This window comes from Nothobranchius furzeri, chromosome 5 (assembly GCF_043380555.1).
Source record: "Nothobranchius furzeri strain GRZ-AD chromosome 5, NfurGRZ-RIMD1, whole genome shotgun sequence".
Classification (NCBI taxonomy): domain Eukaryota; kingdom Metazoa; phylum Chordata; class Actinopteri; order Cyprinodontiformes; family Nothobranchiidae; genus Nothobranchius; species Nothobranchius furzeri.
The window spans coordinates 67361940-67374224 of record NC_091745.1 but is presented as its reverse complement, the minus strand read 5'-3'; the positions used below and the strand labels follow the sequence as shown (position 1 = coordinate 67374224).

At 40.2% G+C, this 12285-nt stretch overlaps 1 protein-coding gene across 2 annotated transcripts; it reads right to left on the bottom strand.

The window, feature by feature from the left end:
* Positions 1-2931: 2931 nt before the first annotated feature.
* On the bottom strand, positions 2932-5068 carry hapln2 (hyaluronan and proteoglycan link protein 2). 2 transcript variants are annotated; one of them, XM_015949951.3, is made up of 6 exons: positions 4930-5068; positions 4734-4838; positions 4037-4402; positions 3850-3966; positions 3596-3778; positions 2932-3512 (listed from the first exon to the last, which is right to left on the bottom strand). In XM_015949951.3, exons 2-6 carry the CDS (start codon positions 4825-4827, stop codon positions 3235-3237), a joined length of 1038 nt encoding a protein of 345 aa, XP_015805437.1. In that variant the 5' UTR covers positions 4828-4838; positions 4930-5068; the 3' UTR covers positions 2932-3234. The 2 variants fall into 2 exon arrangements, with proteins under 2 accessions (XP_015805437.1, XP_015805438.1); XM_015949952.3 differs by having other exon boundaries at positions 4037-4399.
* Between the last annotated feature and the right edge of the window lie 7217 nt (positions 5069-12285).

The following is a 12285-nucleotide window of genomic DNA, read 5'->3' as shown; positions in this document are numbered from 1 at the left end:
GATCATTTTTTACCTGTGTGATAAATAAAATTAGTAAAAGTGTAAAGATGCATTCTAATTTTGTGTAAAAGTATTTTCTCTTAAGGAGCAGGTAAACAATTTACAAAACTACTTGCAAAAAATGCATAACATTTCTCTAATAAAAGCATAAATGTGCAAAAGTTTTACTTAAATCAACAGCAAAAAATCCAATGAAAGGAAATGAGAAAAAAACAAACCTAAATATGTTTTATAATAATATTGTAAGAATCAGTGGGAGTATATCTTGAACACAATCAGTCACACATGTTGCCACCAGATGATGCCAGTCAGCTGCATTTTTAAACTCTTTTGTCTTTTAGCTGTTCTTTTAAAATGACCTTAAGGTGACTTAGTGTCAGTTTCAGTTAAAACTTACCAGGAATGATAAATTAATTCTGTCTCATTTCAAATGTGATCAGTGACACTAACAGCAGATTCAAACTCCACCAAACAAATTGTCCTCACTAACGCATAACTGTGTATAATTTGCCTCAAATGGGCTCAGGGTCTTGTGAAAGAAAGAAGAATATATATATATATATATATATATATATATATATATATATATATATATATATATATATATATATATATATATAAATCGGGAGATCGAGAGGCGGATTGGTGCTGCGTCTGCAGTGATGCGGTCGTTGTACCGATCTGTCATGGTGAAGAGAGAGATGAACCGGAAGGCGAAGCTCTCAATTTACCGCTTGATCTACGTTCCTACCCTCATCTTTGGTCACGAGCTTTGGGTAGTGACCGTAAGAATGAGATCGCGGATACAAGCCGTCGAAATAGAGATGAGGTGAGAAGCTTGGCCATCTAGGAGGGGCTTGGAGTAGATCTGCTGCACCTCCACATCTAGAGGACCCATTTGAGGTGGCTCAGGCATCTGTTCAGGATGCCTCCTGGTCTCCGGTGAGGTTTTCTGGGCACGGCCAACTGGGAGGAGATCCAAAGGAAGACCCAGGGCACACTGGAGGGACTATGAATGCTTTGGGATTTTTCCGTAGGAGCTGGCCCAAGTGGCTGGGGAGAGGGAAGTCTGGGCCTTTCTGCTTAAGGTGTTGCCCCCGTGACTCGACTCCAGATAAGCGGAAGAGAGTTGATGAATGGATAACACTCAAGCCTCCATAAAAACATTTATGCAGATGGTTTTTAAATCTTATTTTTGGTTTTAAAACTAATTTTATTCATTCTGTTTCTTTTCTGTCACATGATTTTTGAAGCAAACTTATAAATGAATGCTCATTTAAATCTTTTCAACGCTTTTGATTGTTAAATGCTTGGTAGCACACATGTTACTACTTAAATATTATTGATGCACTAAACTTAGTAAAACAATTTAAATAAATAATATGGGGATGTTTAAAACACGATTAATCTGACATTTAATTAGATTTGTTGAAATTTTTTTTTCTGTTTCCTTGGTTTGGACATTAAAAATGAAAATTTTTTAATTCAAATTTGTTTGGAAAATGTGGTGATTTAAAGTAGATTTGGTCTACAGAACATTTTTCTCACTTGTTAAACAAACCTAAATTTAAAGTGGACATATTATGCAAAACTCTTCTTTTGTGCTGCCATTTAAAAGAAACCCACACATGTCATGGTCTGTGTCTGCATCTCCCTCATGTGTCTCCTTGTGTGCTCCATTCCCCTCTAAGAATCCCCCTTACGTGTCTCTTTGTGTTCCTTATGTGTCCCCTGGTCTTCAGCCCTCTAGATCATCCTTCCCAGGTCGTTTGTTCCTTCAGTCATCCCCAGCCCCTCCAGGTGTCCCTTCACGTTCTGAGTCCTTGTAGCTCCAGCATTTTTTGTCCCTAGCTCCCTCCTGGTTTTCTTCATGTTCTCTTAGTCTCCCCACTATAGTTTCTATAGGTCTATTATTTCAGTTTTGTGTGTGTGTGTGTGTGTGTGTGTGTGTGTGTGTGTGTGTGTGTGTGTGTGTGTGTGTGTGTGTGTCCTTCTCCAGTTAGGTGTGTGTGTGTCCTTCCCCAGTCAGGTCTGGTGTCCTCCCCTGCTCCTCCTCTCTGATTAGTTGTTGCTTTCACCTGGTTCTCTCTCCACACACCTGCAGCCCATCTGCCTCCCATCATGTCCCAGTATATTTAAGCCCTGTCTGTGTCTCATTGTCTTGTCAGTCCATTGTGTTGTTGTCAGCGTTGTTTTGGTGCTCTGTGTGAGCTTTGTGCCTCGTCCCCAGGTTTTGTGCTCTAAGTGAGCATTGAGTTCTAGTCTCCAGGTTTTGTGCTCTATTTGAGCGTTTGTTCTCCTAATTCAGGATTTTTGTTTTTGGCTTCCTGCCCCCTTTGGATTTTTAGTTCATCATCCTAAATAAAAGGATTAACTTTTAAACCGCTCCTGCCTCGTGTCATCTGGGGTAATCTGCATCTTGGGTTCTAACCACCTCCTTGCTCTCGACGTGACAACACATCTGTTTTCTGTTAGTGTTTGGTTTTAGGAATTACGTGCCTAAAACAAGCCGTTTCAAAAGTCCCTGTTTGTGACATCACAAATGAACCACCTCTCATGCAAGAAAGAGCGGCTGCTGGAAGAGCAGTGGCGGCTCTACTCCGAGCCTCAATGGGAACTTCTAAGCTTATAGCAGCATGAGCAGGGTATGGTGGGCGTGGCCCTCTCCAGCTTGTTTGATTAAAGTGACAGAACCCTGAAACAGCTCATTCTGGTCGGTACTGAAATTTCATAAATAAAACTGCTGAAATTCTTTTATGTGTGAGGGATTTAGTGCAAAGAACTTCATAAACATGTTTTCATAGAACTATTTCAACTTGAGAAAAATGCCATATTATGTCCCTGTTTGCTATAAATTAGAAAATTTCTGTGTTTTTCTAGATTCAGACTGAATGTTACAGCATTTGCAAAGATAATCCCACAAACCTTAAAAACAATCTGCACATCATTTATTGGCAAATTCAAAACTAGCCACATACACATATTAACTGAATGAATTACATGTCAGTATTCACCTTTAATAAATGATTTAGCCGCTTAGATGAGTTCACATCAGAAAGCAGGTCGAAAACATGTTAAATGGTAACATCAGCAGATTTGAAGGATGTTTAACAAATCAAATAGAAGTTGATTGTGCATGTTTAACATGTATTTGGTTGCATTTTGTTATTTAAACTCAGGAGTTTTCATGGTTAGAAGGTTGTTTCTATATACACTCTGTTTTGAAACCTTTAGTTACCTATAGCAATAAGCTCCGTAAAGATGTGTTGTTTTGCTGAGGAATCCAAACGAGCGCACCCCGGCTTCTGGGATGCCTCCACAGTTTCTCCTCGGGTTGTGTATAGGAAAGCGTACACTGCCATCTCTCAGCCAACCGCCGTTACACTGGTCGTAGTTCTGGAAACGCCACGCGGCATAAAGCTGGCCGACTAGTGCCAACTCAGAGCTCTGATCTTTGCATGCATGATCTGCCTGATCGAAGGAGAATGACCCAGATATGTAGAAAACAGAGCCTGTCACACAGGAATGATGGGTGAAAAGTCAAGTTAAAAGCCTGCTCTCCTCCTTATGGTCTACATTATACCGCCTAGCTTACCAGGTGTCTGGGAGGTGAAGCAGAATGCATCAAAGCGATCACGTTTCTTATCTTTTGACCCATAACTACGAATGCCCGGAGGCAGATCTCCTCCACAGACGAGTCTGGGATGAACGATGGGATAATGAACGGTGCCATCAAGAAGCCAACCAGCGTTACACCAGTCCAGACCCTCGGTCCAAGCTGCAGGGTGAGACAGGCGGATGTGACAGAGCCAAACCAAACACACTAATGCTTTAGGCGACTCGTGGAACCTTTGTAGAGCTGGTTGTATGTGGCTAACATGCCATCCTGCTCAGCGCAGGCCTCCTTGGCTTCATGGAAAGTGAACCTGTAGCGCCCATTTCTACTTTGATACGGGAAAACCACACCTAAGAAAAGATTCATTTTGTTTGTCCAGCTCCAGTGCAGGTACAAGTACAGTTTAAATAATCTAATTACCTTCAATCCGCAAAGTAATGACGATGTTTTCGTCCTCTATGCCATTTATCAGCTCACAGCGATACCTGCCACCATCTTGCAGCTCGAGATGAGCGAGCAGCAGGGAGGCGTCCATGGTGTGAGCCCTCTGGAGTGATGCCCGCTGACCCAGATGGCCGTAGGGCTTGAAGAAATTTGCATTGGATATCATGATGATGTTCTCCAGCCCGCTGGGCTCAGGCTCCAGCTTTGTCCATTTAACTTTGTAGTGACTGGGTTTGGCTCTGAGGATGCATGGCAAGGTGGCGTTGTCTCCCCTCCGAGCAGCGACTTCTGTGTGGACAGGAGGCTCGAGAAGATACTGAAGCCTCCTAGGTGTGGCTGCTGCTGAAGGTAAAACAGACTTCTCATGATCCTATAAATTTGATTGAAGTGTACCTTAATGTTCTCAGAAGCCTGACTGACTGGATCATTTTCCTCTACAGAAACCACAATCATCACCAACAAACCAGGACTCAGTTATGAGCATGTTCCTGCTCCAAGGTCGGTATTAGATTGTTAAGGACATTAGAGCGCTAGAATAAAGGTCTGAATGTTTTGAGCCCATACAGAGTAGAACGGTTCTGCAAAGCTTGTTACATACAACATTTGTACGACATTCACAGAGACTAGCATCCATCTCATATTTCATGTGATAATAATAAATAAGCATGTCTACCTGCTGTGTTGGAGACATAAAGTGATGACGACCAGATAAAACAGTTTGATGTTAATAAAAGGAGCACAGCACAGTTTATTGTGAAGGGTTCCATTCTCTCCACTCCTGGAATTAACAGGAAAACAAACAAAATAACTAATTTCATTCACTATTATAATGTTGTTAGAAGCATCTGCTGTTCATTGACTTGACCAACCTGTGGGTCCAGATCTCCTCTTATCCAGAAAGAATGTCCAACATGATGAAGAAGTCTTTAAATTCCTGGATATTCCACAAGTTCATTCATCTCTGCTCTTTATTTCTGTCGGTTCCTTTATGTGAATACTGGATGTCCGTCACTCCCACCCACTGCTGTCCTTACTCTGGTCATATGGTTCTGTCTGTGATCAGCAGTAAACAGGACTGTTGTCCTCTCCGCTCCAGATGTTAACGACCAAACACTAACAGGGCTTGTTTATGTCTCTTTCCTCTTGGTGTTTCTCACAAATCAAACTCAAAATACAAAACAAAGAAAGTCTAACAGCCGCACAGGATTACAAACACTGAGCATTTTTAGGGGAGCAATAAACGCATCTCTAATTGATCAGAAACAGGTGCAAAGTTAGCTCAATCTTGTAAATGTGTAAACAGGCTGATTCGCTATGAAATTATAATCACTCTGATCCACATTTCTTCTTTTTGTCACAATAAAAAAAATCTGCTTGCAGAGCATTAAAGGAGAAATATTCTGATTTTTGTTTAAGTTGAATGGTTTTACGGTCGATACAAACATGTTCCTGACGTTCTTTACACTAAATCCCTCTCACGTAAGTCATTTCAGCAGTGTTTTTCTGGACATTTTCCAGAATCAGCCATTTCAGGGCTCTGTCACAAACGAGCTGTCGGATATCCGGGAGGAGCTCCGAGTAGAGCCACCACCATTTTCATTCATTTTCTTTTTTCTTGCTTTTTAATCTTATTTTTTTCCTCCCAGTTTTTATTATTATCTTTTAAAATCCCCATTTTCTTCTTTTTCTTACACATAATTCCCTAACCAAACAGTGACAGAAAACCTTTGGAAGAGCAGAGGCAGTAGAGATCCACATGGCAACACAAAATTATGCAAAAAGTGAGTTTTGCATAACATGCCCCTTTAAATAAAGCTGCATGCTACATTAGTTAATACTGGTTGAGCAGGTCATTGATTTATTTAATTCTAATTTAGAAACCAATCTTCTTGTTTTCCAGGGAGAGGATGAGAAAACTTGTAAAAAGTAAAACATCAGCTAGAAAACATTCTGTCTACATTACAAAACAGAGTAAAATCACAGTTGTTAGACATGATCTGGATAGATCACTTATGGAAGTAATTAATGTAAAAATTTTCACTTTTATTCTCAAAAAGAGCCATCAGATAGGTCAAAGGTCCTTTTACAAAATGTAAGTTTCTTTTACAAATGTATGAAGTGAGAGAAAGAAAACTAAATAATCCACAAATGTATAGTAACTATAAAATATGCTTACATACACATAAAGAATTAAACCACAACACGACTGTTTTTTAAGAATCTATTTACTGAATGAGCTGTGCTGTCAAACAACACATTGAATACCCTACAGTACATTTATGCAGACAACAAGCCTGTCATTGCTTCCCTGCTTTCCTCTGATGCCAAACACCACTATGGCGTGCATTCAGCCATCTTTGTTTTTCCCCACATGGCTGCGGGGGCACTGGGCGCCGATGCTGCGCCGGATCTAGTTTCCTCCACCGCTCTCCCCTCCAGACACAAGGGCGACATTGTAAGGATGTCGGTTTCCTCACAGTGACAGCAGGACACACAAACACAACCCAATGTGGAAAAAAGATGCTATAATAGGATTCCTGTGTTTTGTCCCCATTGTGCTCCGTCATCAATGGAACTCTGTCTTGTCCTACGATTAGTATTCGGACAAACACCTCTAGGTGACAACGGGCCACTGTTCCACCAACAGAAACCAAATAAAGTAATCAGTAGTACTTTTTAAAATGCTTTAGGCTCTACTGTTATTTCATATGGATCACCACAAATTCCATCTCAAATGTTTGCAGGCAACAAAAGGACAAGCGTGTTAACTCCTCCAGGAGGACAACAGGAGTTGTTTGAACAGAAACAAACCTCTGTTTTATAAATATCTGTAGAGTTGACCGTTACTGGTAAGGTTAAATTCTTCCAACAGAACGAATCGAGCTCCTAATTAAAACACGATGCTTTCTTTATCTTCTTATGATACAAATTATGGTAGCAGATGATAAATGTGGTGTTTGTACTGAAACCAATGATCTTTTAAAAATGTGTTTTATCTTTGTTTCTACAGCACAGAGCTCATCTGTTTAAAGTTTCTATTAGATCTTATTTAATTATCCTTTTATTTCGTTTCTTTATTTAGGACAGATTTTTTTGAGAAGTGGTTTAAAACGTTGCCCTCTGCTGGCCATCTTTGTGATTGACAGAGACATCAAATTTGCACTTTTCCATTCATTCTATATCATAAGTATCCGAAATTACTCCCAGATGCTAATTTTGAGTTTTATAACTTTGTCTGAAACCTTCTGTCGGGGTTTCTTCTTGTCAGTTTGCCTCTGAGTGAAACTGTATATTCTTATTTTTATCTCACTGCAGCTGTTAAAAAGCACCGACTTATTCCAGCCTGCAGATAAACGTTCCCTCTGACTGTCTGTGTGGCATTTTATCTCCTCTTGAATAATGGAAATGTGCTGCTGTGAAGATTTAGATGCTTTTTAAACGTAGATCTCAAACTACTCTATTCTAATTCTAGTTGCCAATCAAGTTCATTTTCCCCTCCGTGCCATTTTAACATAAAATAATGAGTTTTGGAAGAATTCCAACTTTTCTACAGCAGATAAAATGTCATGCAACTCAACAGTTTTACAAATTTTGCGTGCTGAATGACAGAATGTCACTCCCATCCATCTACGCTAGATGAGAGAGGCTGATATAAGAGCAGGTTGACCTGCCTCCAGCCCTGATGAAGCATCAGCGTGTGTGATGGTGTTGCATCGGGGCGTGACTTTGTTGACAAAAGTCTCTGACAAGCAGTGGGGTCATGAAAAAGCCACGTGAGTAAAAAAAGAAAGGAAAAGGTTTGTGAAAACGTATCTGATTGAACCTTTTCCTCCTGTGAAGACATGCACCCCGTAAATGATGTGAAACATTCTTAAAGGTGCCCCTACTTGTGCACCCCGGGCTGAGTGACAGTTTTGAAGAACTGAGACAGATTTATAGCTCATGCAGAGCACCTCTAAAAGCTTGGAGAGGCTTTTGGAATGAGGGGATCATGTTTCCTGCTTTTCATGCAGAACCATGGAGGTACATTTGTTGTCTTTCCACTCTGGACTGAAAGTCTAAATGGATCAGGATTTGACCTTTACCCTTTTGTTTTCTAGCAACAGTTGACGTTTCAAAACAGAAAACCTTAAACATTTTTGTGTTATTTTTCATTCTATTATTAAGAACCATGCGGGTGATTTGTTAGTTTCTGTGATTTTTTTATGTTTAATAAGGATTTCTTTTCCATTTGAAACTCCCGTCAAACACAAGGATCCAGTCAAAACAGTGGACCATAATGATGAACCACCAAGAACGTAGCTTATGTTAAAACGATTAGGAGAGCGAAATAAATGAGCCACAAGCCACAAAGCTTGAGAAAGATTGGTTAAAATTCTCTTACGTACTAAACCTTCGGAAAGCTTTCCCAGAAGAGTTGAGGTAGTAGCTGCAGAGGGTAGACCAACTCCATTTTAAATGTCTTGTTCACTAAAAATGTAATACGTGTTCTTTTTGAAATAAAATCTGGTTGCATATGCATGTTGAAAAAACTTCAGCCCCTATCACCTGCATTAGCTGCAGAAAGGAAATAAATTCAGGTAAAAATGAGCCAGTCCCTTCTACGTCACAGTGACACCTAACATTTATGGCCCCGCCCACCTCGGCTTGTGACCACTAAAGGTTATTGATTTAGTGGCCAGGAGAGAGCAGAGCACATCTTGGCTAGTAGAAGCTAACTGTTAGCATTAGCAACTCCACAACATGGTAAACTTGTTTACACCATTTATAAAGAAAAAGCATTTTACAGTAATCTGAGTTTTTTTATCAAAAGCAGCTGAAGAGCCACATCGCTGTTAGCCAATCAGAGGTGAGACATTTGCATATCAAGAATATTAAGACTCGTAATCCTGTAATTGTCCGTAGCTGGCCCATAGGGAGTGCTGCCCTGTCAGATGTGGTGGGGAACAATTACATCATCATTATTAATTAGGGATTCTCGATAACGGCTTTTTTTTACTGATATCCGATATTGTGTAACTCTTAATTTAAAACACCAATATAAATCAATTTCAATATATGCAGGGTCCCTCCTAAAAAAAAAACGAAAAAAAAAGTTTACACATTTTTGATCATTATGTCAGTTTACTTAATATTGTATGCCTTTATGCAATCTGAATTATTTGAACTGACCCTCATTCAACAGTGAATTTCTCCCAAAGGACTCTCTTTCTCTTAAGCACCCCTCAAATGCAGCTAAATAACCAATCAAGTATGGTTGCTAGGGAAAAATAATAAATATTTGGCCGATCAGCATAGCAGAATTTAACATTTCTATGGGCCTGGAAATTTCACTCCTGTTGGTGTGAATAGAAAATGCAATTAATTTCACCAAAGCTGACTGACAGTGACTGTTAATTTGAAGCTGGTGTGCATGAAGTTGCTCTCCAGTTAACCTCATACTGAGTTAAGAAATCCATAACACCCGTCACGGCTATATAAGCACAGTAGAGTCTGTTTTGTGAAGGTCTGTAGTTCTTGAGTTAAAATAATGATTTCAATTTGTTAAATTGCCAATGAAAACACACTTCTGGCAATATCTGCAAAGACGTGGGAAAACGAATTGAGCAAAAGCACACGTCTGACAAATGAGATGTCTCATTTGATCTATTGTCATCATCATGAAGTGATGTACTAAAGTTCAGCTTGCATTTTCCCAACCAATCACTTTCAGTCTGTGCTGTTTGTGGAACGCGAAGCTGCGAGTCACATGGGCAGATATAGATCTGAGAGCAGATTCAGGAGAAAGATAAAGTTCCCATACCTGTGTTGCTGCTATGGAGCCTAGAGCTGCTCTGTGGCGTTTCCTCCAAAGGAAATGAATAAAACAACCTACAGAGCATGTGTGTGTGTGTGTGTGTGTGTGTGTGTGTGTGTGTGTGTGCGCGTGTGACTGCAACTACCTTTAAATTGTTCAGGAAACAACACGTTATGAAACTATTTAAATCACAGTGAGAAATTACAAGTCAGTAGAGAACAATTTGGTCATAAAAATCTTGCTTTATGTCAACCTGCAAAAGTCAATAAAGGTTACTGTTCTGCTTAATCCCAAAAATATACATCTTAGTGTTATGCATAGGTGATTAAAAAGTGATGCATTAATTGCATTTTTTGCAAATGTTTTCATATATTTACATTGGTTCAACTTCCATATGTGTTTATTTACATGAATTGTGATAAAATCAACATTTATCAAACCAAGGTCTGAACTGAGGGTTGCATCGTGGAGCAGCTGGTACCATTGTTGGTGCTCAGTGAAAAGCTGAAATCCTGGCTGTGGCCGTTCTGTGTGCAGTTAGCATGTTCTCCGTCATGTATGCATGTATAGGCGCTCTGAATTCCTCACATAGACCAAATACATACACATGTGTCGTGTTTGTATTTATGTGGTGCCGCAATACACAGGAGACCTTTCCAGGGTGCCCATAACTCTTGTGAGGTGATGGATGGAGATAGACAGCAGCTCCGTTTGGCATTAGTTAGGAATAATCAATGGAGAAAATGATGAGGGAGACATCTGAATTGGTTTTATGCTCATACATCTCAATCTTTGCTCTCACTCCTAATAATGGTGTGCCTCAGGGATCAGGTTTGGGTGCCCTTCTTTTCTCTTACCTTTTAAACACTCAGTATGTGAGTTGCTTCAGAACCAGATTTCCAATTATGAAAGTTTTTAGTATGAATGAATGCCTTGTGAGTCGTTTTCTGTAAAAAACATAAAACGCTCTTCTGCTCTTGTTTCAGGAAGTAGAACTTAGCCAGAAGAATTTGGGCAGAAAATGTCTTCTGATTGGTACACCGTAACGTGACTCTTCCGCTGCCGTCATTTACTCTTCTTTCTTGGGTAAAGTATGAACTGTTGCTGTTTTAGTTTATTACAAAAAGCACAATCCAGACCATGGTCCAAAATGTTGTGGACTTGCTAAAGCTAACACTTAGCTTCTACCAGCCAAGATGTGATCTGATTTCTCCTGGCAGCTAAAGCAGCACAGTCTTCTGCAATCATAAGCCAAAGTGAATGAGTCCATGAATGCAAATGATTCCCAGCCATTCCCTCCTAGGATTCCTAGGAGGGAATGGCTTTTTGTGATCAGTGTGTTTCCCTGTCTGCTTTCTTTTGGTGGCTAATGAGGTAAACAGGCATAGAAGTTTATTTCCACGTTCAGCATTCTGAGTGACTCATCGCATTTCAAAACAAGCAAGTATCGTACGGTTCTTGGTGAATGCTCGCTTTAATGCATCCATATGGGACTTGAGGCCAGAGCTGGTGATGTCTCTCAAACTGTTTGTGTTCTAAATCCAAATTCCAAGTACAAACATAACTCACAATTATGAAGACATTTAGCAATGTTGCATTTGTGGTGAACATCTGCCCAACCAGGTTGAGTTTATTCTTCAGAAACAGGGCTTTAAATAAAATATTACACACACACAAACACACACACACACACACACACACACACACACACACACACACACACACACACACACACACACACACACACACACACACACACACACACACACACACACACACACACACAGAATAATAACGTGAAACACACACCACCTTCAGTATAGGCTAATCTATTAGTCAGTTTAAAAGTCCCAGTTCAGTCCCCTCATGTGTTATCTCACTTTGTGCAGCATGCAGGTCTAGTCTTGCATTTATCTCCTTTCATCTGGTGCCAGGCTCCTTGTGGCTTCGGTGTGACGATGCTTTGCTGTCTCTGATTGGGAGATTGTGTTATCGTTGGGGCCCTGGAGCCAGCCAGCTGCACTGATACAGTGACAAGAAATCACCTACTACTGTTTAAAGGAATCTGTGGAATCTAAACATGAATCTCTTTCGATCTGTTTGAGAGTGTGGTTAAAGTGACACAGCCAACAAGTCTTCATGCTTAAACACGTTTTTTAATCATAGCGTTCAAACACCTTTGTGGTAGATTTGAGACTTTTTAGAAATGCCATGTTTTTCAGCATTTTTTTAATTTTTATTTTTGAGGGGGATGGGGGGCACACGGTTGTTGCTGACAGAAGAGAAGTTACATTCTTGGGACAGCAGTAGCTCAGGAGGTAGAGCGAATTGTCCAGTAGTTAGAAGGTTGCAGGTTTGATCCTGGCTCAGACCAGAGATTGCTGCTGTTGTGTCCTTGGGCAAGACACTTAACCCACCTGCTGGTGGT